Source organism: Leptodactylus fuscus, chromosome 3, assembly GCF_031893055.1.
Source record: "Leptodactylus fuscus isolate aLepFus1 chromosome 3, aLepFus1.hap2, whole genome shotgun sequence".
Classification (NCBI taxonomy): Eukaryota; Metazoa; Chordata; class Amphibia; order Anura; family Leptodactylidae; genus Leptodactylus; species Leptodactylus fuscus.
The window spans coordinates 119,935,112-119,960,497 of NC_134267.1; the positions used below are offsets into that span (position 1 = coordinate 119,935,112).

General features: G+C 40.9%; 1 protein-coding gene across 1 annotated transcript in view; it reads left to right on the forward strand.

Annotated features, from left to right (window-relative positions):
• Positions 1 to 2,670: 2,670 nt before the first annotated feature.
• Positions 2,671 to 25,386, forward strand: part of RNGTT (RNA guanylyltransferase and 5'-phosphatase) — a 298,212-nt gene continuing 275,496 nt past the window's right edge. The window contains exons 1-4 of the mRNA XM_075268207.1: positions 2,671 to 2,973; positions 5,531 to 5,640; positions 9,983 to 10,086; positions 13,427 to 13,515. Of these exons, the coding sequence (XP_075124308.1) occupies positions 2,910 to 2,973; positions 5,531 to 5,640; positions 9,983 to 10,086; positions 13,427 to 13,515 (367 nt within the window). The 5' untranslated portion in view covers positions 2,671 to 2,909. The remainder of the gene's footprint in view (positions 2,974 to 5,530; positions 5,641 to 9,982; positions 10,087 to 13,426; positions 13,516 to 25,386) is intronic.

Consider the following 25,386-nt stretch of genomic DNA (forward strand, 5'->3'; position numbering starts at 1 on the left):
TCCAGAAAATGATTGCAAGCACAAACTCTTTGGTATTAATATTTTCATTTATTTTGCTTGCAATGAAAAAACACAAAAGAGAATGAAAAAAAAAAAGTCAAATCATTGATCATTTTACACAAAACTCCAAAAATGGGCCGTATTGGCACCCTCAGCCTAATACTTGGTAGCACAACCTTTAGACAAAATAACTGCGAACAACCGCGTCCGGTAACCATCAATGAGTTTCTTACAATGCTCTGCTGGAATTTTAGACCATTCTTCTTTGGCAAACTGCTCCAGGTCCCTGAGATTTGAAGGGGGCCTTCTCCAAACTGCCATTTTGAGATCTCTCCACAGGTGTTCTATGGGATTCAGGTCTGGACTCATTGCTGGCCACTTTAGAAGTCTCCAGTGCTTTCTCTCAAACCATTTTCTGGTGCTTTTGGATCATTGTCCTGCTGGAAGACCCATGACCTCTGAGGGAGACCCAGCTTTCTCACACTGGGCCCAGGGGTGAACCTGCCCCTTTCGCCGCCTGAAGCAAATGACAGAAAGCCGCCCCCCCTGGGGGAGGAGGGGGCGGAGCGGAGGGGGCGGGGCTTAGCGCCGTTCGCAGGCAGAGAGCAGGCATGGAGAAGACCTGCTCTCTACCTGAGCGTGAGGGGAGGCTGCTGGAGCAGCGCTGCCATGTTTGACTGTAGGGACCGTGTTCTTTTCTTTGAAGGCCTCTTTTTTTCCCCTGTAAACTCTATGTTGATGCCTTTTCCCAAAAAGCTCTACTTTTGTCTCATCTGACCAGAGAACATTCTTCCAAAACATTTTTGGCTTTCTTAGGTAAGTTTTGGCAAACTCCAGCCTGGCTTTTTTATGTCTCTGGGTAAGAAGTGGGGTCTTCCTGGGTATCCTATCATACAGTCCCTTTTCATTCAGACGCCGACGGATAGTACGGGTTGACACTGTTGTATCCTCGGACTGCAGGGCAGCTTGAACTTGTTTGGATGTTAGTCGAGGTTCTTTATCCACCATCTGCACAATCTTGCATTGAAATCTCTCGTCAATTGTTATTTTCCGTCCACATCTAGGGAGGTTAGCCACAGTGCCATGGGCTTTAAATTTCTTGATGACACTGCGCACAGTAGACACAGGAACATTCAGGTCTTTGGAGATGGATTTGTAGCCTTGAGATTGCTCATGTTTCCTCACAATTTTGCTTCTCAAGTCCTCAGACAGTTCTTTGGTCTTTCTTTTCTCCATGCTCAATGTGGTACACACAAGGACACAGGACAGAGGTTGAGTCAACTTTAATCCATTTCAACTGGCTGCAAGTGTGATTTAGTTATTGCCACCACCTGTTAGGTGCCTCAGGTAAGTAACAGGTGCTGTTAATTACACAAATTAGAGAAGCATCACGTGATTTTTCAAACAGTGCCAATACTTTTGTCCACCCCTTTTTTTATATTTGCTGTGGAATTATATCCAATTTGGCTTTTTGAGAATTCTTTTTGTGGTTTTCCATTGAAGACAAATTAAATGAAGATAATAATACCCAAGAATTTGTCATTGCAATAATTTTCTGGAAGAAAATGAGTATTAGCTGACAGAATTACAGGGGTGCCAATACTTTTGGCCAACACTGTATACTTTGTAATGGTACCATGTAGTATTCCATACAATGTACTGACTGGGAAGCTGGAAAAAATTCTGAATGAGGTGTAATTGGAGAAAAACTGCGTTTGTGCAGTTTTTTGGCAAGGATTTTGTAGAGGAAAAAATCCACTTTAGTAATTAGGAAATGTTTTTTCCTCCAGCACAGTGTATGGACCTTGAAAAAACTGCTAGCAATTTTTTCAAAAACAGCATCTAAAACCGCTAGCGGTTTTTACACCTCCCCTTGCCTCCCGTTGTTTTTTTTAGGCGGAATCTACATGAAGAAAGGTTATGTTGCTATTTTTCCATTAGTGGAAAAAAAGCTAGTGGAATACATAGAGCTCTATGGTGAGGCTTTTTTTGGAGGCAGATTCTGACGCAGATTCAGCGCCAAAAGACTCCGTGTACATTGACCCATAGGGGCTTAGTTTTTACAGCATTTACTGTGCAGCCAAAATGAGATGTCAGCTTTATTTTTGTGATTTGGTACAATTATGGTGATACCAAATATATATATATATATATATATATATATTAACCCCTTAAAAATCCAAGACTTTGCAAAAAAAAAAAAACCAAAACATTCCTGGAGTCGCCATTTGCTGACATGTAACTTTTTTAGATTTCCATGTATGTGGTTGCATAAATTGTCTTTTTTGTGGGGCCAGATGTAATTTTTTTTATTTATACCATTTTGAAACTGCAAAAAAAATGGCGGTTCATTGATTTGAAGCAAAGCTTCAAACTTTTGCTCAGGCTTATACACTATATGCAGACTCCAGTATGAAATATATTACATGGTACACAGAAGCCTCCTTACACAGTTTGCAGAGGGACTAAGTTATGCCTCGGCAGGTGCGACAGATTTTTCTCACCGGCCTTTACCTCGCAGTCTAGACAATGATATGAAATTATTAAACAGTACAGCAGACGTCATAGAACTTTCCTACAGTTCCACTGTTGCCCACCAGATGTCAGCCTCTACCACCAGCTAGTGTGCTTTTAACCGGAAGTTTCCCTATCCCGGAAGCAACATCCCTGACAAGGTTGATGCCGCTGTGCATTGTGGGACGAGTGCGCTACTTTGAATGGGGTTTGTGAGACGCGGGATCCCGGTGGGAGCCCTGTTCCGTTACGTAAGGGCGTGACGTCACAGTGTGAGATCGCCGCTGTGTGAGTGGTTCTGGCCAGTGTCACGTGACGGCAGAGCCAGCAGCAGCATTAATATCAGTGTAATCTACTGCTATCTCCTCCAGCCTTCTCCCCTGAGTTATAGCAGCATGGCTCATAACAAGATACCACCCAGGTGGCTGAACTGCCCTCGCAGGGGACAGCCAGTGGCAGGTAAAAGGGTGTAACACCTTGTATTTCTTGTATTGAGCAGCCTGATGTTACCCAGTGGTCTGACCCGCAATGCTACTACTAGGCATCATGTATGCCTGCCTGCTACGTTGCTCTAAGCATTGCACATAGTATGTATACAGAACATGTCTAACACCAGGTACATTCACATAAGCTACATAGACAGATGTCCTATAGGAGTGAGCCATGGACACAGTTCTCCTGAGCACATTGCTGGACTGTGGCTACCTGTATACAGATCGTCTTCCATAGCAGCACTGTGATCCATATGTATACAGATCTATATGATGTATGTAGAGCTATATGACTCTTCATGACATGCCTTGTAGTGCCAGGGGTATCCGATGAATGGATTCCTTATAGATTACATCATGTGTACAAGCTTCACTTGTTTACTCATGTTCTCCATGTATAGCCTGTGGTATTTATAGGGAGGCTTCATGAGGAAGCAGCAGTTTATCATACTTACCATTTCACACTATTCTGGAGATCGCTTGTTTCCAGCCCATCCTGACTAAGTCTTGTTCACTGCTGAGAGTTTGGCACAGTTGTATGTTTGGTGCTGTTTGGAGCCTACATAGGAGGCATCTGTTGGAATCTCCTGACACATAGCTCTGGCACATCCTACTGTATGTTGCCCATAGGCTCCCATTGTAGGAAAATAACAAAACATAAACCCTCAATATACTGTACGGATACATTAGTAGTGCACATCCCTCTCATATCCAGATGGTTTGTAGCAATGTGTCAAGGTCAATAAAATATATTAGCCTGGAGTCCAAACTGCTCATAGATGGTCATATGGATTAGATACCCTGTCGCAAATGCTCAGCTGTTAAACGCATTGTATGTATGTAATACTGTGCCAAAAAAGCGGACTGCCACAACCAATTATGCATAAAATATTTTAACTTTATTTAAATAGATGTTAAAAAATACATAAAGAAAGAAATAAAGAATGGGGTGGTACAACCATACAAATACATGGAGGCCCAGTAAAGTGATATCATGTGATAATGAGTAGATGTCACTCCTATTGTATACATGTAACGGTATAACAATACCCATAAATTTTGGAGTGCATGTACAAAACAAGTTAACACAATGTAGAAATAATGTTTACCTATGAAGGGACCTCCATGTGATGAACGCGCCCCGACGCGCATTTCGCCACGATGTGGCTTCGTCAGGGGGTAGAAACGTCGGGGCGCGTTTATCACATGGAGGTCCCTTCATAGGTAAACATTATTAGAAGAATCACCTCCCATCTGCATTCACTTTCTTGCTACTTCTTTCATGGGACATATCGCCCCAGTAACAAAGGAGTCAACTGTAAATTAGCTGGAAGGGAGATGTCTAGTGTCAGGAAGTTTTTTTTTTTTTTTTTTTTAAAAAACAGCCACATTTTGAATTAATTTTTACACGCTGGTCCAAAATCACATACTCTTATCTACAACGTGAGACTAAGTTCTCTGAAAAGTTAGCGATCAGCTAAAGGTGTGTGTGGGGGGTCTGTCAGCAGTTTTGACTATATTAGTAGTACCATAGGCTCACATGAGGCATGTCTTTGTGACCACATTTGCATAATTCATCCAAGACAAGTGGTTTTGCTGTAATTGAAACTACAATTAGTTTATTTCATGTTTTATAGAGAACTTGTTACATGAAAAATGCTTTGCCATCTGCAGTCAGGAGGAGCTGAGATCAATGTAGCTTGCATATTAATAATTTAAACCTCTGCTTATTCTGAGCCTAGTAGTCATGTGAGTGGTCCTACAACCATCTATATACCCACTCAGACTGGGAACGCTTGCAGTCACTTGTATAATCGGCTTTCCTGCTCTACAGCATATGGCCTACAGATATTTTCAATATGACTAGTTTGCCTTAAAGGTGTTATGCCATAAACATTTTCTCTTCTATCCATAGTGTAGAGAATAAATTGTTGATCAATGGGGGTCTGACAGCTCATCCTGAGAGATCCTGAGCATTGGGGATTGATGGAGTCTCAACAGTTAGACCCCACACCCATCAGTAATTTAATCCCAATCCTATGCATAGAGGATAAATAATTTTCATAGCAGGACCCCACATGCGGTTTTATATTATAGAATGCACCACCGACTGACTAGTACTGGGGGCGTTTCTCAAATCTTAGTGTCATCACTGGGCTGTAAGGAACACCCAGTCTTGGCAGTACAGGGCTAAGGACGAGTACTGTCGGGGGTGTGTGTGTGGGGGGGGGGAGTCCTCATAGGCCAGCAAGACTGTCTGGAACGCGCTTCTGACAGTGGTCAGATATCGGTGCCAAAACTAATGGCACTGATATTTCCAGCATTGGGGCACATAACGGGAAAGTCAGCAGTGTGCTGAATTCAGCGCACGGTCGGCTTTGTAGTGGTATACAAAACCGCATGTACCTGAGGGCATGAAAGGTCCTCTTTACGTTGGTCATGTCAAGTGACTATTCACAAGGGTTGTTCATCCAGTCTTTTTAATTTTAGGAATGTTCTTATAATGATTTTATGTTCTATTATAGGGAAATTTTTACCTTTGAAGACCATGCTGGGACCTAAATATGATGATCAGGTTCCTGAGGAGAATCGTTTTCATCCGAGCATGCTATCAAACTACCTAAGGAGTCTTAAGGTTAGAGATCTTCTATTATTTTGTCTATATTCTTAGATAGACTTTTCATATAATCATTTTTGCAGTAGTTAAGATAGATAGCTCAGGTTGGGATTTGTAAGAGAGGTGTTCCAGATGGCTGTTGGACCGAAGAAAGGCGTACAAAAGAAATTATGCCAGGGTGATATGTAAGGGTGCATTCACACTACGGATACGCTGCCTGATTCTGAACGTTAAAACACGGTCAGAATCAGCGCGTATAAAGCAAATCCCATTCATTTCAATGGGAGCTGGCATACGAGCGCTCCCCATTGAAATGAATGGGCTGCTTTTTTCTCTACGAGCGCTCCCATTGAAGTGAATGGGAAGTGCTGCGTGTACGGCTCGCCGTGTGAAGGGGCCCAGCGCTCGGCTCATTCCAAGCCGTACATGCGAGCACTTCCCATTCACTTCAATGGGAGCGCTTGTAGTGAAAAAAGCAGTAATGGGTAATGTTCTGTGAAGATGAGAAGGCCCCCTTAGACTACATATACGGGAATACCATGAGGATGGTTCAGAGTGTTTAAAATTTCAGGTTGTAGAAAGAAAATGTCCATCTTTTGGGGAGGGGGTACTAATTGTTAAATTTAGCAAAAAGAAGTCCAGTGGATATTTCAGCTTAAACGCACAAAGCCACTGGCTTTAAAGGGGTTGGCCACTTTCAGACCAATATTTAGAGACAGGTGTCAGTGTTTGTGTAATAAAAAGTTGTACAGTTTTCCAATATACTTACTCTATCAATTGCTCACGGTTTTCTAGATCTCTGCTTGCTTTCATTCAATCTGTCACTTCTAGTGGACAAAACTCTGACCATGGTTATGTGATTTACAGTCCATGGTCATATTATGGGGATATTGTCACTCCTTAGGGAGAGACCACCATGTAGGTGTGTAGTCTTACAAAGCGCTTTTCGCTGCACTGTGGGGGATTGTGGGAAGAATATAAAAATATGTTTCCCATAATGTAAATAGGGAAACAGTGCCTCTGTATACTGCCCTCTATGGGAAGCTCCCTTGAACATCATGCCCGACTTTCCAACAAGCCTATATCGCCATAGTTACAGACCCGACATGCGCCGTACTATTACGGTGCATGTCGGGAAGGGGTTAATAAAACACATTGTGGCTTATTTTATTCCAAACTAGAAGTGTCAGTGTCTTATTTCATAGTTTTAAGTATATATATTTAATGGTAGCAAATTGGGACATGTATCACCATGAGCCATTGCTGAAGTCAGTAAACAAAGGATTGTAAACCAATGGACTGTAAACCCATAAACCAATGGACTGTCAGAGTGGCAGCTATACTGATGTGACTGAGCTGCAGCTTGACCATGTGACCAAAGGACGAGAGGTTTTCTCCTGAGAAATCAGCCATGTTTTCTAATCCTGCACAACTCCTTTAAGTTTCGCACTTAAGGTGAAAGGCTTTCAAAGTAATAAAATATACACTGCTTCTTTACATATGAGTGTTATAGTGGATGTGTGTGCTGTTTGTGTTAGTTTACATGTAGGTTACTGTCTGGGTAATCCTGGTAATATGATCTATGTACCCCAGATAGATAGGTGATGTATGCACTGAAGATGACTATGCAGAGTACCTATATATACAGCCATTGGTACAGAAGAAGGCAAAAACCCTGCACACGTTCAGCCAATTTGTGTTGCAGGGGAAAATTCCTTCTTGATCCTGGGAAAAGGCGATTGGCCCAAGACCCTGTATCAAGGCCATTGGTACAATAAATAGTGCATGTAACATGATGGGACAATAATACAACCTACAGCATGAAAGTAAGTAAAATAAGTGTAGGGGCACGTCAGGATAATAGCAGTGTATTATCATAGTGAACTGATAGACTTTGCAGCTAGGACAGCTATATGGTGTTTGCACTGAGTGTGTATAGTGCTTATAGATAATGCCATTGATCCAGAAGAAGGCAAAAATCCTTAATACTTTTAGCCAATTTGTGTTGCAGGGAAAAATTCCTTCTTGACCCCTGGAAAAGGCAATCGGTCCGAGAACCCTGTATCATGTAATATAAATGTATAAATGTGAGCATTGTGTGTTGTCATATTTAGCTGCCATGCGTCTACTGTCCACAAAGACCACCATGTAAAAATACCATACTGAATGCGCACACGGATAGGAAGGCTGTTGTAATCCATGCTGACTTTTGCTTCCTTCTTCTGGGACGCTGTAGGTCTTCCTTTTCCTCTGTTAGCTGCAGAAAGATGTGCTGATGCAGTGGTGGATTCTTCAAGACGATGTGATGTTTTAATTGTCTTTTCATGGCTTTTATCTTGCAAGTTGAGTTGTTTCTTGCCTGTAGTAGTATCACTAGTGGTGTAGTCTCCACTGGAATGCCATGTATACACGCCATGCTGAATATGTTGACTCAGAGGAAGACTGTTGACGTCGACAGTCTTTCTTTGGTTGTTGTCTTCAGCGTCTCTTGCATTTCTGTGATCAGCAGGTACATGGATAGACTTCTCAGGTGCAGGTGAGCTAGATGGTTGCTGTGCCTGAAGGGACTTGGCAATGTTGTTTATCTGCTGTCCACTTTGAATACCAAGTATAGATATTTCCATAGAAAATGTGGCTTGAAAAAAATTACAGTTAGGCCGGGGCCCCACAAAGCATAAACGCCACAATTTCTACTGTGGTAAAAGCTGCAGCGTTTGACAGTACCTGCAAAGTGGAAGTGATTTTAGCTAATCACATCCACACATTGCACAAAAATATCCACAGCGATCATGCTGTGATTCCAAAAAATGATGCGTTTCCACCGCAGTTTTTCCTGCTACGTGAAGCCTTAGCCTTAAACAGTAATACACAAAACCTAAAGGATGTTAATAGGGATGAGCAAACTGATTCAACTCGAATTTTCACAAAGTTTTGGGCTCGACCTGAACGCAAAACATTTGGGGTTCATCACGCACAAAACACGATTATACTTTGGGTTCAGACCCCAGTGTATAATAATAATCCTATCTGGTATCAGTACTCGAAAGGTAATTAACAAAAAATGCACATCAATATTATCTCAAAATATAATTTTCTTAATACATAACATATTGATCGGAGAAAACAAGACCAAAAAACTACAATAATATCATTTAAAAACATACAAACGACTGGTAGAGTGGAGGTCACAGTGTAGCATCAGAACAATATAATCATAAATCCATGATAAACTCTATAGATGTGCTGTAACATACAATTCATATACGCTCCATGATTAAACGATACAGTGATCCTGTATGGTATACAATAAAGCTATGAAGCCAATAAATAGGCAGGCTAAGTAAAATACTGTATAGAAATGTAATTGTGACCACCCAAAGGGAGTGACTATTAAATAAAAGGAAGGGGGGGGGTTTGTAAGGTGAGAGGGGATAGTGAGAAAGTTACATAGCAGGAAGCTGAAGCATGTAAACAAATGAAATACAGGGGATACCAGTAACTCCCAGAGACACCCAGAAATCATTTAAAACGTGTAAAGGTATATGGGTGCATTTATTAACCCATTAGTAGCAATAACAGACATTAAAAACAAAACAAAAAAAACCCCAAAACACAAAAGCGTTTTTTGCCTGGAAAACCCCATTAAGTTTTATTTATTTTTATCTACACATTTCAGTGATTTTGTAAATTTGGGTGAAAATTGACCTGGAAGGTGCCAAACTCTTTCTTTCATACCTTACCTTTGTGTGCTCTCCACTCCTGATATTGGTTGCTTAAAAACACTGAAGCAAAACACTGATGAAATCACAGCTGTCTAAATAATGCCTTAGGGATGTCATGAGATGCCTGTACAGCAGAGAATGTCTTAAGATGGCAAAACGTCATAAATGGAAAAGAATCGTCTCAAAGAAGGTTGACCGTTTAAAATAAATAAATAAATAAAATAAAAAATAATCTGAAGATTACAGTTGTGGTCCAGCATGAAAAAAAATTGTGGAGTCGGTTAAAAAATGCAATACTCATAAATCCCTTGTTACTCCTGCTTTGACAATTACTGATTCTATCTGAACGCACAGGAAACTAGAGACCATTGGGAACCTACTAAGCATTTGAACAGGAGCAGTAGCTTTATTTATTTAATACAATTTCCCATTGTTGTTTTACTCCACTTTTTGCTTTCTTCAATTATCATTGGTTTTTCCACTTTTATATTCCCATTAGTTTTCAGGCTTAGAATCCAATGTACTGTTCAGCAAAGTTTGGCTCCGCTCACAAAGGCAGGCTTAGAATCAGTGAGAAAAGAAGTTAAGCAGGTTAAGATTTGTATCCCTGAATCTAATAGTCTGTATTATCATTGCAGGTAAAGATGGGTCTCTTGGTGGATTTGACTAATACTACAAGATTCTATGATCGGAATGATATTGAAAAGGAAGGAATAAAGTACATAAAGCTTCAATGCAAAGGGTAAGTTGCATTTTAATTTTACTTGCAGACCACTTTTTATGAAAGGTCATGTTGATATTTTAAGGATTTTTTTTATTTTTTTTAATGTAGATTGTGAGCCCCATATAGGGATCACAATGTACATTTTTTTTCTCCTATCAGTATGTCTTTGTAGAATGGGAGGAAATCCTCACAAACACAGGAAGAACATACAAACTCCTTGCAGATGTTGTTCCTGGTGGGATTCGAACCCAGGACTCAAGCGCTGCAAGGCTGCAGTGCTAACCACTGTGCGACCATGTTGCCCCTATATGTTAAGGATTCTGTCCAGATTTATGCACAGAATCTGCTTTAAGGGTGCATTCACACTAAGTATACGCTGAGCTGATTCTGAACGTAAAACATGTTCAGAATCAGCACATACAAAGCAGATCCCATTCATTTCAATGGGAGCCGGCATACGAGTGCTCCCCATTGAAATGAATGGGCTGCTTTTTTCCCTATTCCTGTCAATGTGATACGTGCGTATCACATTGAAACCAATCAGGAAAAAAGGAGCCCATTCATTTTAATGGGGAGCGCTCGTATGCCGGCTCCCATTGAAATGAATGGGATCTGCTTTGTATGTGCTGATTCTGAACATGTTTTATGTTCAGAATCAGCTCAGCGTATACTTAGTGTGAATGCACCCTTATTCCTTTTTTTTTTTTTTTTTTTTTTTTTTTTTAAAGTTCAGAGTCACATGATAGCTTATTGTTTGCAAACCAAATTGTACTTTGTAGAGGCACAGTGCAATGTACTGGGAAACCGGAAAAAAATTCAGAATAAGGTGACATTGGGAAAAAATGCATTTGCAACAAGTTCTTATGGGTTTCATTTTACTTGGCATCCGCTGTGTATAGTTAGAGGGCTTGTTTGCTACAATGGTCCAGCCATCTTTTAATAGAAAAGGTTATGTAACTGAAGCTGTATGAACCCGATACCAACCAGTATCTGTGACTGGTGCTGAGTGTTTAGATTATACGGACCCACACCAACGTCCACTCTTCAGTGATTGTCATTGTAACTACCTCACTGTGACTGAAAGTACTCTGTCTCTGTATATTTAACAGCAGCATATGTGAGCATTGTATTCTGTGTCTCATATCAGTGCTTCAGACTGAAAAGAAAAAAAAATGCCTAAGAAGCAATTGATTCCTGAACTGAAAAATTTAGGTGCCAAATCAAATTTTTAGTCACCAAACTTAATTACATCTTAATTAATCTTTAAATACATCTTTAATTCTAATTAAGAGTTAAGCCTAGGTAACATGGTCCAATTGTGATTTGCATGTCCCAGACTGAACACAGCGGTGTGAATTGAACTCCCTTCTTCATAATGAGCTATGAAGCAGTGAGGTCTCAAATGGCCAGAATGTGACATGGTTGTGCATTCACGTTTTCTTGTGGACTTACCCACATCTCTCTTCTTGCAACTGACTTACAACTTACAATAGTACAGTCATGGCCAAAAGTTTTGAGAATGATACAAATATTAATTTTTACAAAGTCTACTGCTTCAGTTTTCCTAATGACAATTTGCATATACTCCAGAATGTTATAAAGAGCGATCAGCTTAACAGCAATTACTTGCAAAGTCAATATTTGCCAAGAAAATGAACTTTATCCCCCAAAACACATTTCAACATCATTGCAGCCCTGCCTTAAAAGGACCAGCTAACATCGTTTCAGTGATTGCTCCATTTTCACAGGTGTGGGTGTTGATGAGGACAGGGCTGGAGATCAATCTGTCATGATTAAGTAAGAATGACACCACTGGACACTTTAAAAGGAGGCTGGTGCTTGGCATCATTGTTTCTCTTCTGTTAACCATGGTTATCTCTAAAGAAACACGTGCAGTCATCATTGCACTGCACAAAAATGGCCTAACAGGGAAGAGTATCGCAGCTAAAAAGATTGCACCTCAGTCTACAATCTATTGCATCATCAAGAACTTCAAGGAGAGAGGTTCCATTGTTGGCAAAAAGGCTCCAGGGCGCCCAAGAAAGACCAGCAAGCGCCAGGACCGTCTCTTAAAAGTGTTTCAGCTGCGGGATCGGGCTAGCAGCAGTGCAGAGCTTGCTCAGGAATGGCAGCAGGCAAGTGTGAGTGCATCTGCACGCACTGTGAGGCTGAGACTCTTGGAGCAAGGCCTGGTCTTAAGGAGGGCAGCAAAGAAGCCACTTCTCTCCAGATAAAACATCAGGGACAGACTGATATTCTGCAAAAGGTACAGGGAGTGGACTGCTGAGGACTGGGGTAAAGTCATTTTCTCTCATGAATCCCATTTTCGATTGTTTGGGACATCTGGAAAACAGCTTAATCGGAGAAGACGAGGTGAGTGCTACCACCAGTCTTGTCTCATGCCAACTGTAAAGCATCCTGAAACCATTCATGTGTGGGGTTGTTTCTCAGCCAAGGGAATCAGCTCTCTCACAGTCTTGCCTAAAAACACAGCCATGAATAAAGAATGGTACCAGAATGTCCTCCAAGATCAACTTCTCCCAACCGTCCAAGAGCAGTTTGGCGATCAACAATGCCTTTTCCAGCATGATGGAGCACCTTGCCATAAAGCATAAACTAAATGGCTCAGGGAACAAAACATAGAGATTTTGGGTCCATGGCCTGGAAACTCCCCAGATCTTAATCCCATTGAGAACTTGTGGTCAATCATCAAGAGACAGGTGGACAAACAAAAACCTACAAATTCTGACAAAATGCAAGCATTGATTGTGCAAGAATGGACTGCTATCAGTCAGGATTTGGTCCAGAAGTTGATTGAGAGCATGCCAGGGAGAATTGCAGAGGTCCTGAAGAAGAAGGGTCAACACTGCAAATATTGACTTGCTGCATTAACTCATTCTGTCAATATAAGCTTTTGTTACTCATAATATGATTGCAATTATATTTCTGTATGTGATAAAAACATCTGACAAACACACAGAAAAACCAGAGGGCAGCAGATCATGTGAAAATATAAGATTTGTGTCATTCTCAAAACTTTTGGCCATGACTGTACAATCGCTGGTGGCCGCATGCAGCTATTGCTAAATGTGTGTGTACACCTTTGTTGCTCAGATTCAGGCTCTCCATCCCGTACTGCTCAAAGTGGTCACTAGATTTGTTCCCCATTACATCATACTTTTACACAAGCAGATTTTAAATATATATATATATATATATATATATATATATATATATATATATATATATATATCTTAGATAGATAGATACAGACATCCCTACGTACGTACACACATCAAGTTTGGGCTAAGCTCTGATTATAAATAATGCATTGATTCTTATTTTTCTTCTTATGCAGACATGGAGAATGTCCATCAAAAGAAAACACTGAAACTTTTATTCTACTCTGTGAGAGATTCATGGACAGAAGCCCAGATGAGCTTATTGGTATGTTTCTAGTTCTGTATCTTATAAGTGTTGATCTTATAACTACAGACATTTCTTTAATGTATTAGCTGCCTACAACTTGTATATAAGAAGAGAAGAGAAACTCCCCCCCCAGAAAACTTAGAACAAACACAGGTGAAAAGAGCCATGCAGGGAAGACAATATGGGGTAGGAATTTCGCCGTAAGTCTAAAGTAGTACTATGAATAGCAATATGCTGAGTCCAAAATATGACAATTCCTTAGAAACCACCTAGAAGGAAAAGGTAATAATACCAACAGAGAAACAGAAGTATAATAAAAGAACAAGCAGAAATTAAACATAGCTCAGTACATAGCTCAGCTCTTATTTTTCACATTTCTATACACCGTTTTTTTTTGTTTTTTTTTTGATCTTTAGACTTCTTGTATGGAAAAAGTGCAATTGTGTTTACGTTTTCAGTTTTTATTCTACTGTAAATAAGTTTTTTGTTATGTGGCGTTCACACTTTTTTTTTTTTTTTTTTTAATGTAGATTGTGAGCCCCACATAGAGCTCACAATGTACATTTTTTTCCTATCCGTATGTTTTTTTTTGGAATATGGGATGGAAATCCATGCAAACACTGGGAGAACATACAAACTCCTTGCAGCTGGTTTTTTGACCTTGGCGGGATTTGAACACCAGGACTCCAGCGCTGCAAGGCTGCAGTGCTAACCACTGAGCCACCGTGTGGCTCCATGCGGCGTTCACACTTGTGCCTTGACCTGTCTCTTATTCTGCTTAAAGGGGCTCTATCAGCAAAATCATGCTGATAGAACCCCACATATGCGTGCATAGCCTTTAAAAAGGCTATTCAGGCACCGTAAATGTTATATTAAACTACCCCCCCCCCCCCCCCCCCGTTTTAAATTAAAACCCTAAAAAATGAATAATATCTACTTACAGAACGTGCACGCTGGGCGGGCATTCAGGGGTGTGTCTTAATCTTCATCCCCGCCTCTTCTTCCTCCGATGTCCTCCGGTCCCATCCTCCTCCAGCGCTCGCGAGCGGACACTGATATAAAAAAATCGCCTGGGCGCCTGCGCAGTAGCCGTAGTAGGAGCCGCATGCTACTGCGCATGCGCCCAGGCCATTTTTTTTATATCAGTGTCCGCTCGCGATCGTCGGAGGAGGACGGGACCGGAGGACATCGGAGGAAGAAGAGGCGGGGATGAAGATGAAGACACACCCTGAATGCCCACCCAGCGTGCACGATCCGTAAGTAGATAACGTTCTCTTTTAGGGTTTTATTTTAAAATAACTTTAGCCGTGCCTGAATAGCCTTTTTAAAGGCTATGCACGCATATGTGGGGCTCTATCAGCATGATTTTGCTGATAGAGCCCCTTTAAATCCCCAGAAAAACTGCATAGGAACAGTTTGCTGGCGGTCAGTTTAAAAACCTATTCAGTTCAATAGGTTTTTAAAGCAAACCGCCGTATGCAGCCTCTCTGCTTTGAAACAGTTTTTTTTGCACAGACACAAAGTCGGACATACAGATACAGGTCAGGCACCAAGAAAACACTGGGTTAACAATGAGTGATATAATCATAAAGCAGGCAAACAATGTATTAAGGAAAACTTTCATTTACATAAGCTAGCAGTATAGATAGGATGCTTGAGATGGGACAACCCCTTAGGTTAAGGCCCCACATTGTGGAGACGCAGCTTTTTTGTTGTTGCAGATTTTGTTGCGTTTTTTTTTTAGCTAAAGTCAAGAATGGCTACAAAAGGAATGGGAAATATATAAGAAGTTCTTATACTTCAACCATTTGCTCAATCTACTCCTGGCCTTTGACTCAAAAAAGCAACAAAATCTGCAACAAAAAAAGCTGCGTTTCTGCAACGTGGGGCCTCAGCCTTAAAGGGTTTTCCCACCTTATTAAATGATGGCATGTTGCTAGTATATGCCTTTTCTTAAAAGGGGTTGTTCATGAGCTACAGTGTATCAGAACTTTGTAGCTCCATATTCTGTGTAGGGGCCAAGAAAGGTACTTCAAGTTAATTCCTGTTTGTTTGATTGGAACTGAGCTGTATAGTTCTGGCACTCTGGCAAACTGTGGATTAACTGGGCTCTGGAAGTCAGAGAATAAGTCATCAGCAGTGAAGTCCCTTTAATGATGGATAGCAGCATCTGAGACCCTGTAGAATAAAGGGGTCATTTAATTTAATTTTTTTTCACAGTTTTTATCCATCATATCAAAATTATGTATATTCCCTTGTACTGCCTGGGGTAAGTACAGGCGTTAGATTTGCAAATTGCAAATGTAACACTTATTTATTACAGGATCATCAGCAGAAATTCAAAATTGACACTCTGATTTCTTCTTCTCATGTGTAGCTTTAATGTCCTGTAGATCTGCACAAGGATTAGCCCTATTCCTTGCTCTTTTTTTTGTACAAAATCTGCAGGAATAAGTAGCACGCAGTTCGCTAAGCTTGAATAAAATAATAAACAAACAAACTATGGGCCTTTAGCTCATTAGCTTAAAAAAATCTTAAGTCATCAAACAGCATAATGCTTTACAATGTTACAGCCCACGCAGTCTGATGTTTTCCTGTTCATCATCACACAACAAAATGCTCTTGAGTGGGTATCTTCCCACACACAAAACCACATATTGCTCCCCAGTGGGCATCCCAAAACATAGAATAATGGTCTCCATTTGTGTGCCATGTCTATGCTTTATTCTCTTAGGGACAGCATGGTGGTGGGTCTAGTTGCAAATGGTACTAAAAGTGAAAAGCCTTGGAGCCATTTGCAAATTCTAATGGCCATCATTTGGATCCCTGAGCTCATTTTTATCAATATTTTTCTGCAGAGCGGACAAAAATCCATGCAAATGTTTTCTATTGTTTATGAGTAGGATTGCATAAACCCCACTTTCAATCATATGCAGATTGTCATAGGATTTGATGTAGATTTCAGCAAACAATATGTGGAAATATCACTTGGTGGCTGTGGTTGGGATGGGCTCAGGTTCCTCTAACACTTTGATCTCTTTTTGAAGCCTGGCAGTCTGTGTATCATAAATATTTCTCTCTGTGCACAAATTTATGATGGACAGGCTGTGCCTGCCCTCTTTGCAGTTAAAGGGCTATACTGATCTTAAGGATACTAATAAGACTTAGAAGTTAAAATAACTAAAGTGTTTTACCCAATGTGTTGCTTTATCTATCTTGCATTGTTTGACAGATACAGCTGAATAGCTTTCTTCCATGTTTACATCTAGTTGCCTAGGTTACAAACCTTCTCTGAGGTCAGAATGATGATGCAGTCCCTGCTCCTAGCCACACCTTCTCTTCTCTCTGCATATTGCTTTTAGTTTTTGAGCCCTAATAAGGGCTTCCAAAGTCCCTTGAGGAAGTAATAGGAGAAAGACACACAGGGGAACTGTACATGTTATGAATAAGTTTTAGAACATCAGTCCAAAAGGGCGTTAATTTTTCACACTTGGGAAAACATGTGGACAGGTGGAATCCTGCTTTAGGGCTGCCTTCACACAGAGTTTTTTTGGTCAGGAAGCTGACTCAAATTCCTCCTCCTAAAAATGCCTCACCATAGGACTGTATGGTGAAGCATTTTTTGTAGGAGGAATTTGAGTCCGTTTCCTGACCAAAAAACTCTGTGTGAACGCAGCCGAGCAATTCTTGTGTTTTTATATTCTCTGTCGATAAATAACAGCTGGGAGTTAGGTCAAACACATTGCTCCAGTCATCTTCTGTAAGGGGACTCACATTTCTTTCCCATTTATCTTTAGCATGATAGAGAATTTGAGCAGCTGAGAGCTTGAGCAGGCACTGATATAGGAAGGATATGATATCCTTTGCACTATTACCCTTTGTTGTACCCTGCAGTACATCTTGGTCTCCAATAGAAGAAGGATTCTTTACAGGGGATTCTTCACAGTAAGAACAGCAAGGCTCTGGAACTCTCTGCCCCAGGAAGTGGTGATAGTGGATTCATTAAACAAGTTCAAAGAGGGCCTGGATTCCTTTCTTGAAGAGAAAAATATAACAGGTTATGGACTCTAGATTTTAAGGACATGTTGATCCAGGGTTTTTATACTGACTGCCAGATTTGCAATCGGGAAGGATTTTTTCCCCCTGAAATAGGGCAATTGGCATGAGCCTTATGGTTTTTTTTTTTGCCTTCCCCTGGATCAACACTGTAGGAATTGTAGGGTTATAGGTTGGAATTGATGCACTGATATCTTTATCCAACCTCATCTACTATGTAACTATGTGCAGGGTCTTACTGGGCATTCTGTTCTATGACTGTATACCCTTCATACATGATGTGCTTTCATTGTTTGTAATGCTAATATCCTCATTATTGGTGTAGCCTTTTTTTTACATTTGTCTCTAAAGCTGTGGGTGTGTACAATAAGGAACGTTCTGCTCACCCTTCCCTATCCATTGTAACTACTAATGGTTTATTTATATGTAATTCTGTCAGGAGTAACTGTACAACAACAAACATGTAGTTGAGAAAAACTCAAGGGAGAATAATATAAGAGAACCTGGAACACTGAACTGCAAATACTTGAAGGCAAGATGTAGCTAAAAAAGGTCCCTGACACAGGAAAAGATCTATGAGCACAGTTGTGAAAGATGCTTGCTGTCTGTGACCAAGGAGTAGTTCACATCACGTTTTTATCTTCAGTTTAACTGACCAAATGTTTAAGCTAGCTTCACACTAACATTGCCTCCAACAGAACATTGGAGAGGTGGACCGCTAAAATAGCAGTAACACGCAGAGTCTGACAGACATGTCTGCCATTTTGAAACCAACACCAGTGGAGTAAAAAGTCTTCCGTGCAGAGATGTAAAAGTGTGGTTTGTCCAACGTGGTTTATAAAAGTATCTAGGTGAAGTCCACAGAGGGACATTATGCTATACACATACACACCATTTAAAAGGGTTGTCCAGCCTCAGGATTGGGGATAACTTGCTGATTAGTGAGTGTCCCTGCTGAGACCTCAAAGAATCTCAAACTGGGATATTTTGCACCAGAGCGGCTTGTCTCTCTGTTCATTTGAATGGGAATTGCTGGAGATACCCGAATGCTTATTTGGCTTTATGCGATGGTCCCCGTTTAGATGAATGGAGCAGTGTGCACTGTACAATCCTGTCAGTTGTCCCTTCCTAACACAATACTGTTCTACAGCTCATATAAATCATACAACAGTGTAAAGAAAATGGAGATTACCATCATATTCCAGGGAGTAGGAGTATATCCCCCTGAATGAGATTGTTGTGAGACATAACTGTGGAAAACATCTTAACCGCATAACCAAACCGGTGCAAGACCTCCGCTTGAGTAGAGAAACAACAGTTACAGCATGGCGATAATAATTAACTATATCAGCCAACTGTGGTGCAGCAAGTTGCATTAATCCTTAGGGACTTGACAACATGTTTCCCATAATTGTCCCTCATTTGCATCAAGTCACCCCAAGGCTTCTTTTGGAGTTTCAAAAAAGTGATTTTTGGCTTGGTCAATTGACGCTATGTGGTGTTGGACAGAACATTAAATATGGAATCTGTAAGATTCTTTGTGTTTCTTCATTTCAACATATGATGTTCTGCTTTTCTTACTTCTGTTGAAAAATCTAGATAAAATGACACCTTCCGGCCTATCTTTATATTTGGGAGGCCATAGACCTTTTACAGGATATCATCCCTATCCTTAAAGTACAGAAATCTAATGAGAATAGATTGTAATGGACACCTGTTAGCAAAGATGTCGTGGGCACTCGGTGTGCTCTTCTTTTGCAAAAATTGGAGAGGCCATATTTTTTTTATTAAGGCTCTTGTATGCACTGTTCAAAGAAGCCAGCCACCTCTTTGCTCAGAAAAATATAAGATTGATAATGGTACCAGAACAAAAAGAGGGTAATCTACTCTCAGGGTCGTCCAGTTTATAAACCGGTGGAAACTATGAATAAACATTTTCAAGTCTCTCTTTAGTGACTTACACTGATCCTTCCATCTACCTCGTTTACACTTACTAGCCTTATACATATTATGGCGTATCGCCTAAATCTACTACTTGATGCTGCCCATGTTTGTAAGAGTAGAGTTGCACATTGAGACTGCAGCAAGGATATCTGTGTGTGAGATCTGCATGTGGATAAGTGACTCTCTGTGTCATTCACCTCTTGGATCACAGTCTGTTGAAGGTGCTGTGATGAGAGATTCAGGAGCCTCAGAAATCTGGACAGGCTGCCCTTATCCTCCTCCTTATATGTCTATGTATGTATGAGTATGTGTTGGATGAAGATCCACCTTGAGTTTTGTTCAAACTGAACCGAAACTGCTATTACACAATCTGTCTTTTTTTTTTTTTTTTAATAGCCTTTGTAATTTGTCATTTCTATCAGAAATGGAGCAGACCAGTTTTCAGGTGTGAGACTTGTTTGGAAATTTGCTTGAAACTGAATAAATGGCAGAATGTCTGGTGGGAACAGCACCAAAAACCTTCTGCCTGGGCCACGCATGTCACTTTAGAGACCAGAGACATGGTACCATATCAATTGAGGAATTAGGGCTGCCAAACGGCTACTTGGAAATGATGATGTTTGATAATACAATTTGTCAGACCTTAGTTAGATTTGAAACCCCAGTACTCCAATAGAGGTTTGTAATTCATCCTTACAACATAGTATAACATATTTACAGTAAATGGATAAAGACCTCAATTTATTTGCAAGAAAACTTGAGTGGTACAAATTTTTTCTTCAACAGAATGATGAAAAGGAATGTAGTAGAGTGGGGATGTCCAGTGTAGGGACACTTGTTGATTTCCTAGATGATGGAGGGAAAATGACAGAAGTATGGGTCTTCACTGATCTTAAACTGATCAGCACCAGGATGCCCCACCAGTGGAGTTCCCAGTGATTGATATTTTTAGTGAACTAGTAACCTCAGAGATTGAGAAATTGATATAAAAATCCTATTAGGATATCGGCACAGTGGCTTACTGGTTAGTACTGCGGTCTTGCAGCGCTGGAGTCCTGGGTTTCAATCCTGCCAAGGACAACATCTGTAAGGAGTTTGTATGTTCTCCCCGTGTTTGCATGGGATTCCTCCGGGTACTCCGGTTCCTCCCACTCTTCAAAAACATACTGATAGGGAATTTAGATTGTGAGCACTATATGGGACAGTGACTGACTCTGTCTGTAAAGTGCTGCGGAATGTATATATAAGTAAGCAAATAAATAAATCAAAACTTACTGAGAGTTGAAACTCTCCTTGTGATAAATACCTCTATAATAATCAAACCGTCTGGTGATTCTCAGTCATGAAGGTAACAAAGTTACACAGTTTTGGAAACTCCTCCCACATAGACCTTCAGAAGGGAGTTAGAGATCATCCTTCATGAGGTTCTGGATAAAAGGCTAATTTTTTCCGATTTATCACCATTCTGACTTTTTTCAGTTTCCCAGTGCATCGTATGGAATATTAAATGATGCCAATAGGAAGTACGATTTGTCCCACAAAAATCAATCCCCCAAACAGTGATGTTGATGGAAAAGTAAAAAAAAAAAAAAAAAATGGTTCTTTGAAGACAGGGAGAAGAAACAAAAACACAAAAAAGGGACATAGCAATGTATATAATGGGTTAATAAAAGTTGCCATAACTAGTATAAAAAGCCTAAGTTGAGACTTCATTCACAGGATTTAGCAAACAAGCTATTCACCTCCTGCGCCTCACACATCCAAGTAGCGCGCTGCCTCATAAAAGGTTAATCTGCCAATAGCCACTGTGGTTTGTACGTTCTGACATGAAGAACACAAATCTATCCGGCCTTGCTAGCTATGAACCTGGCTGTGCTGACAGCTTAAGAATGTTCTGTCACTCTACAGGCTTAGGTTCAGTAGTCTTTCTGCTCTTGTACGTTGCACAATTAAGAAACTCATTTGCCCTCAATTTAGCCTTAAAATGCCGACGTAGAGCAGTATTAGCTTGTGACAGTTTGATATAGGACAGTCATATTGCTCTAGCATTTCATTTCATGCTGTGTGATCCAGGGCACAAATGATGGCTCCTTCTGAACTTGGATTTCTTTATGTCTGATATTTGCAGTTTTCGGAGCATTTTAATTTGCTCCTTTTTATTGAACTTTTACAGCAAGCAGAGATCTAGAAATTGTGGTGGAATTGAATAAAGTATGACGTAGAGAATTGCTGAACAGTTATAAATGTACAATTCTTATGCTTAAAGAGATTGCCCAGGCTAAAAATGTATTTATTTTTAATTAGCCTGGGGATTTTGGGAAAAAATAACTAATCTCCTGTCACCGGCGCTATCCTTCCAGCACGGTCCAATCCTGCTGCATGGCTGTCGCCTTTTGCAGAAGTCCTCGCTGGCTGTGACGTCCTGTGTCCCTGCCATTGAGGCCACTGATGGGCCAATTAGCGGCCTAAGGAAGGGAGCAGGAGACGTGACAGGTACTGTGTCCTGTGTCCTTCACTGAGGCCGGTGATTGACCTCTGTAGTCACATATATAATGGAACTGCAGGACCGGACTGCACGGGGAGACTCCGGAGCGCCGGGGACAGATAGGTATGTCCCCCACCTTTACCTGGCCTAATTGAAAACAATCCCTTTAAGACTAGTTTCACACTATTGTTGTAATATCCTTTGTTCTGACTACGATGCAACACAACAGACATTATAAAGCTGGTGTGAATCTAGCTTTGATAGTATCATCAGACTAGAAAACACTTTTGATGGGAGTCTGTTACCAGAACAATCCCTACTGAACTGTAAGCGCAGTCAGATAGCCAGGATTCATGTAAATAAAACTTTTTTTTCCCTCTTTTACTTCCCTATCTGTGATTCTGAGATATTGAGAGATTCTCTTTTTTGCTATTGAGCTGTTTGGTGCAATGAAGACCTCATTGCTGCTCTTATTGTACCAAAGAGCTATGCTTTGCAGTGCCTAGGCTCTTCATCTCTCCCTCCCTGCTATGATTGACATTACTACCTGGCCCTGTCGGTCATAGCAGGGAGGTCAAGTAGAGCAATGGTGATACCCTAGTTGCATCCAACAACTCACTAGCTTTCTTCTTGATATGCTAATATACTGCAAGTTGAATAGTAATCTTCCAAATTTCCAAGAATATTTCCCCACACACATTTTTCAAGGGTTCAGTTCTGTAGGGGCATTGAAAGGCCTCTCTATTAGAAACCGATAAATTACCCCATTCTCAAACCCGCACTTCTCAAAGAATTCAAAACCGCATTTAGGGTAAGTTCACACAGGTTGTTTTTGGTCTGGAACTGGAGGCAGAGTCCGCCTCAGGTTCCGAACCAAAAAACGGGTAGCCACGTCTGAATGCCGATGCAGTTCACTGGCATCCAGTCACGCACTCCGCTCCGGATTAGGCCCAATGAATGGGCCTAGTCGGGAGGAGGGAGTTTCTTCAGGTGGATGTTGTGAGGCGAATTGGCCTGAAGAATGAGCATCTCGCTTCTTTTTCCGGGAGCCGGAACAAACGGCTCCCAGAAAAAAGACCTGACTGGCTCCCATTGATTTCAATGGGAGCCGTCTTTTTGGTCAGGAATTTGAGGCGGATACGGCCTCAAAATCCTGACCAAAAAACCCCACGTAAACTTACCCTTAGAAAGTTTCTTAACCCTTTCAGCATTTCGCATCAGTTAAAACAAAATGGAGGTCAAATTTACACTTTTCAATTTCTGTTACTAATCTATTCATTTAGTCGTAGAATTTACACATTCACAAGGGTTACGTGACGAAATGCATTCCACAATCTGTTATGCGATTTCTCATGAGCATGAAATGATCCCATATGTGGATGTACACTGATGTATGGGCACACGATAGGGTACAGAATGAATGCTTTTGGGATTTTGGAGGACAGGTTTTGATGGAATCGTTTTAAGGTACCCTGAAGTGCCAGAATAGTGGGACCCCCTTCCCCTCCAACTGACCTGATTTTGGAAATGACCCATTAGCTCCTTTGGGCGGTTTAGTGTCACAGACACGACAAGTACCCTTTTCGTATATCAAACTAGCTGCAGTGCATTTTTCCATGTACGAGTATATGCACCATTTTCTTGGAATATGCAGATTAGATTTAAGTACAATGGGGGTTGTGCTAGAGCCTCCACTGGCTCTATATTCAGGTTTGCAAACACAAGGCTCTGGCACTCCCTTTGTTTCAGTCGCATTTGCATATTTCTAAAAACCTCTTTTTCAGGGAGATGGTGCACTGCATGTTGTCCCCTACACTGTATTTTGGCTGGTTATGGTCGAGCTTCCTATGTAGGCAGAGAGCTATTCATGCTGTCAATGCATTTGTACATTCTTCTTTATTTCAAGAGTTTGAAACCCCTTACAAAACTCTTATATATTTTATCTCTCATGCAATTGTCAGAGCTGTACAGCCTGAGCTGCAGACTGACGCATTTTACCAGCTCATTCACAATATAGTGAAGTATAGGGAAGAACATGGGAAACGTGCCAGTGAAATGGGTAGCTCAGTATTACCTTGATGGGCAGTTTTGGGTTGTGCTGATTTTTGGCCTCTGGACTTATTCCACAGTTGTGTACCTTTCTTTATACGTACTATATGTACACACATATGTATAAACCACGAAATGCATTGGATGTGTAATTCACCAGATCCGCCACTAGATGGGTCTGCCTGTCTATTTTGGCTCTAATGCAAAATCATAGTATTATGGAAACCTTAAGTTTCAGAAAATGGAGTAAGAGAACAGGTAATTTATTGCTTGTAAAGTTGCAATGAAATCCAAAAATATACTTTTTCTATAGCTTTAATCCATTTTATTGCTGTTATAGGAAAAATGGATTTGCTTATCTCTTTAATTTTGCTGAACTTGCTGTATGTTTATTAAAATTGAAGTGTCTGGAATGGACAGAGGTCTGGTGAACTTCAGGTATCCAGGCCCTTGGTGATATTCATGTCTGAACCAAGGACTTGACACTGGACTTTTACTATGGCGTACAATCCAAGTATAGTTGTTATAGGGCAATGTTTTACTATTCTTTCCAGCTCTATTATTATTATTATTATTATTATTGATTATTTATATACCACCATTAATTCCATGGTGCTTTACATCTAGCATATTCTTGCAGATCAATTTTATATCCATAGCATTCCCACTATCCACTGATAGTACCAGAGGTTTTATATTACCTGTCTATATGCCTCGAATCTCTAAATGGTTAGGTTCAAGGTGTTACTGGTGCTTTCATTGCAGAACAAACACTTTTTAGTCTTCACATACCCGTTTCAGAATTTCTTAATTTTTATTTTAAAGGGATTCTACCATTAAAAAACTTTTTTTTTTCTAGATAACACGTCGGAATAGCCTTTAGAAAGGCTATTCGTCTCTTACCTTTAGAAGTGATCGCCGCCGCACTGTTCGTTAGAAATACCGTTTTTTACCGGTATGCTAATTAGTTCTCTGGCAGCGATGGGGGTATCCCCCAGTGCTCGAAATGCGATGGGGTGTCCCCACTGCTGCTCGAAAACTGGCTCCAGCGACGCCTCTATTTTCTGCTGGATCCTCCCCTTCCTTCTTTGTCTTTTTTCGGCGTCACGTTGGACGCCTACGCAGTTGGCTCCTGCCAGTAGAGCATTCGGCTCTACTAGTGTCAGAGCCCATAGAGGTGACGCGGCCAAAGAAAGAAAGGGAGGATCCTGTTCTCGGGCAGCGGTGGGGACGCCCCCATCGCATTTTCAGCGCTGGGGCCCGCCCCCATCGCTGCCAGAGAACTAATTAACATACGGTATTAGCATACTGGTAAAAACCGGTATTTCTAAGGAACGGCACGGCGGAGATCCCAT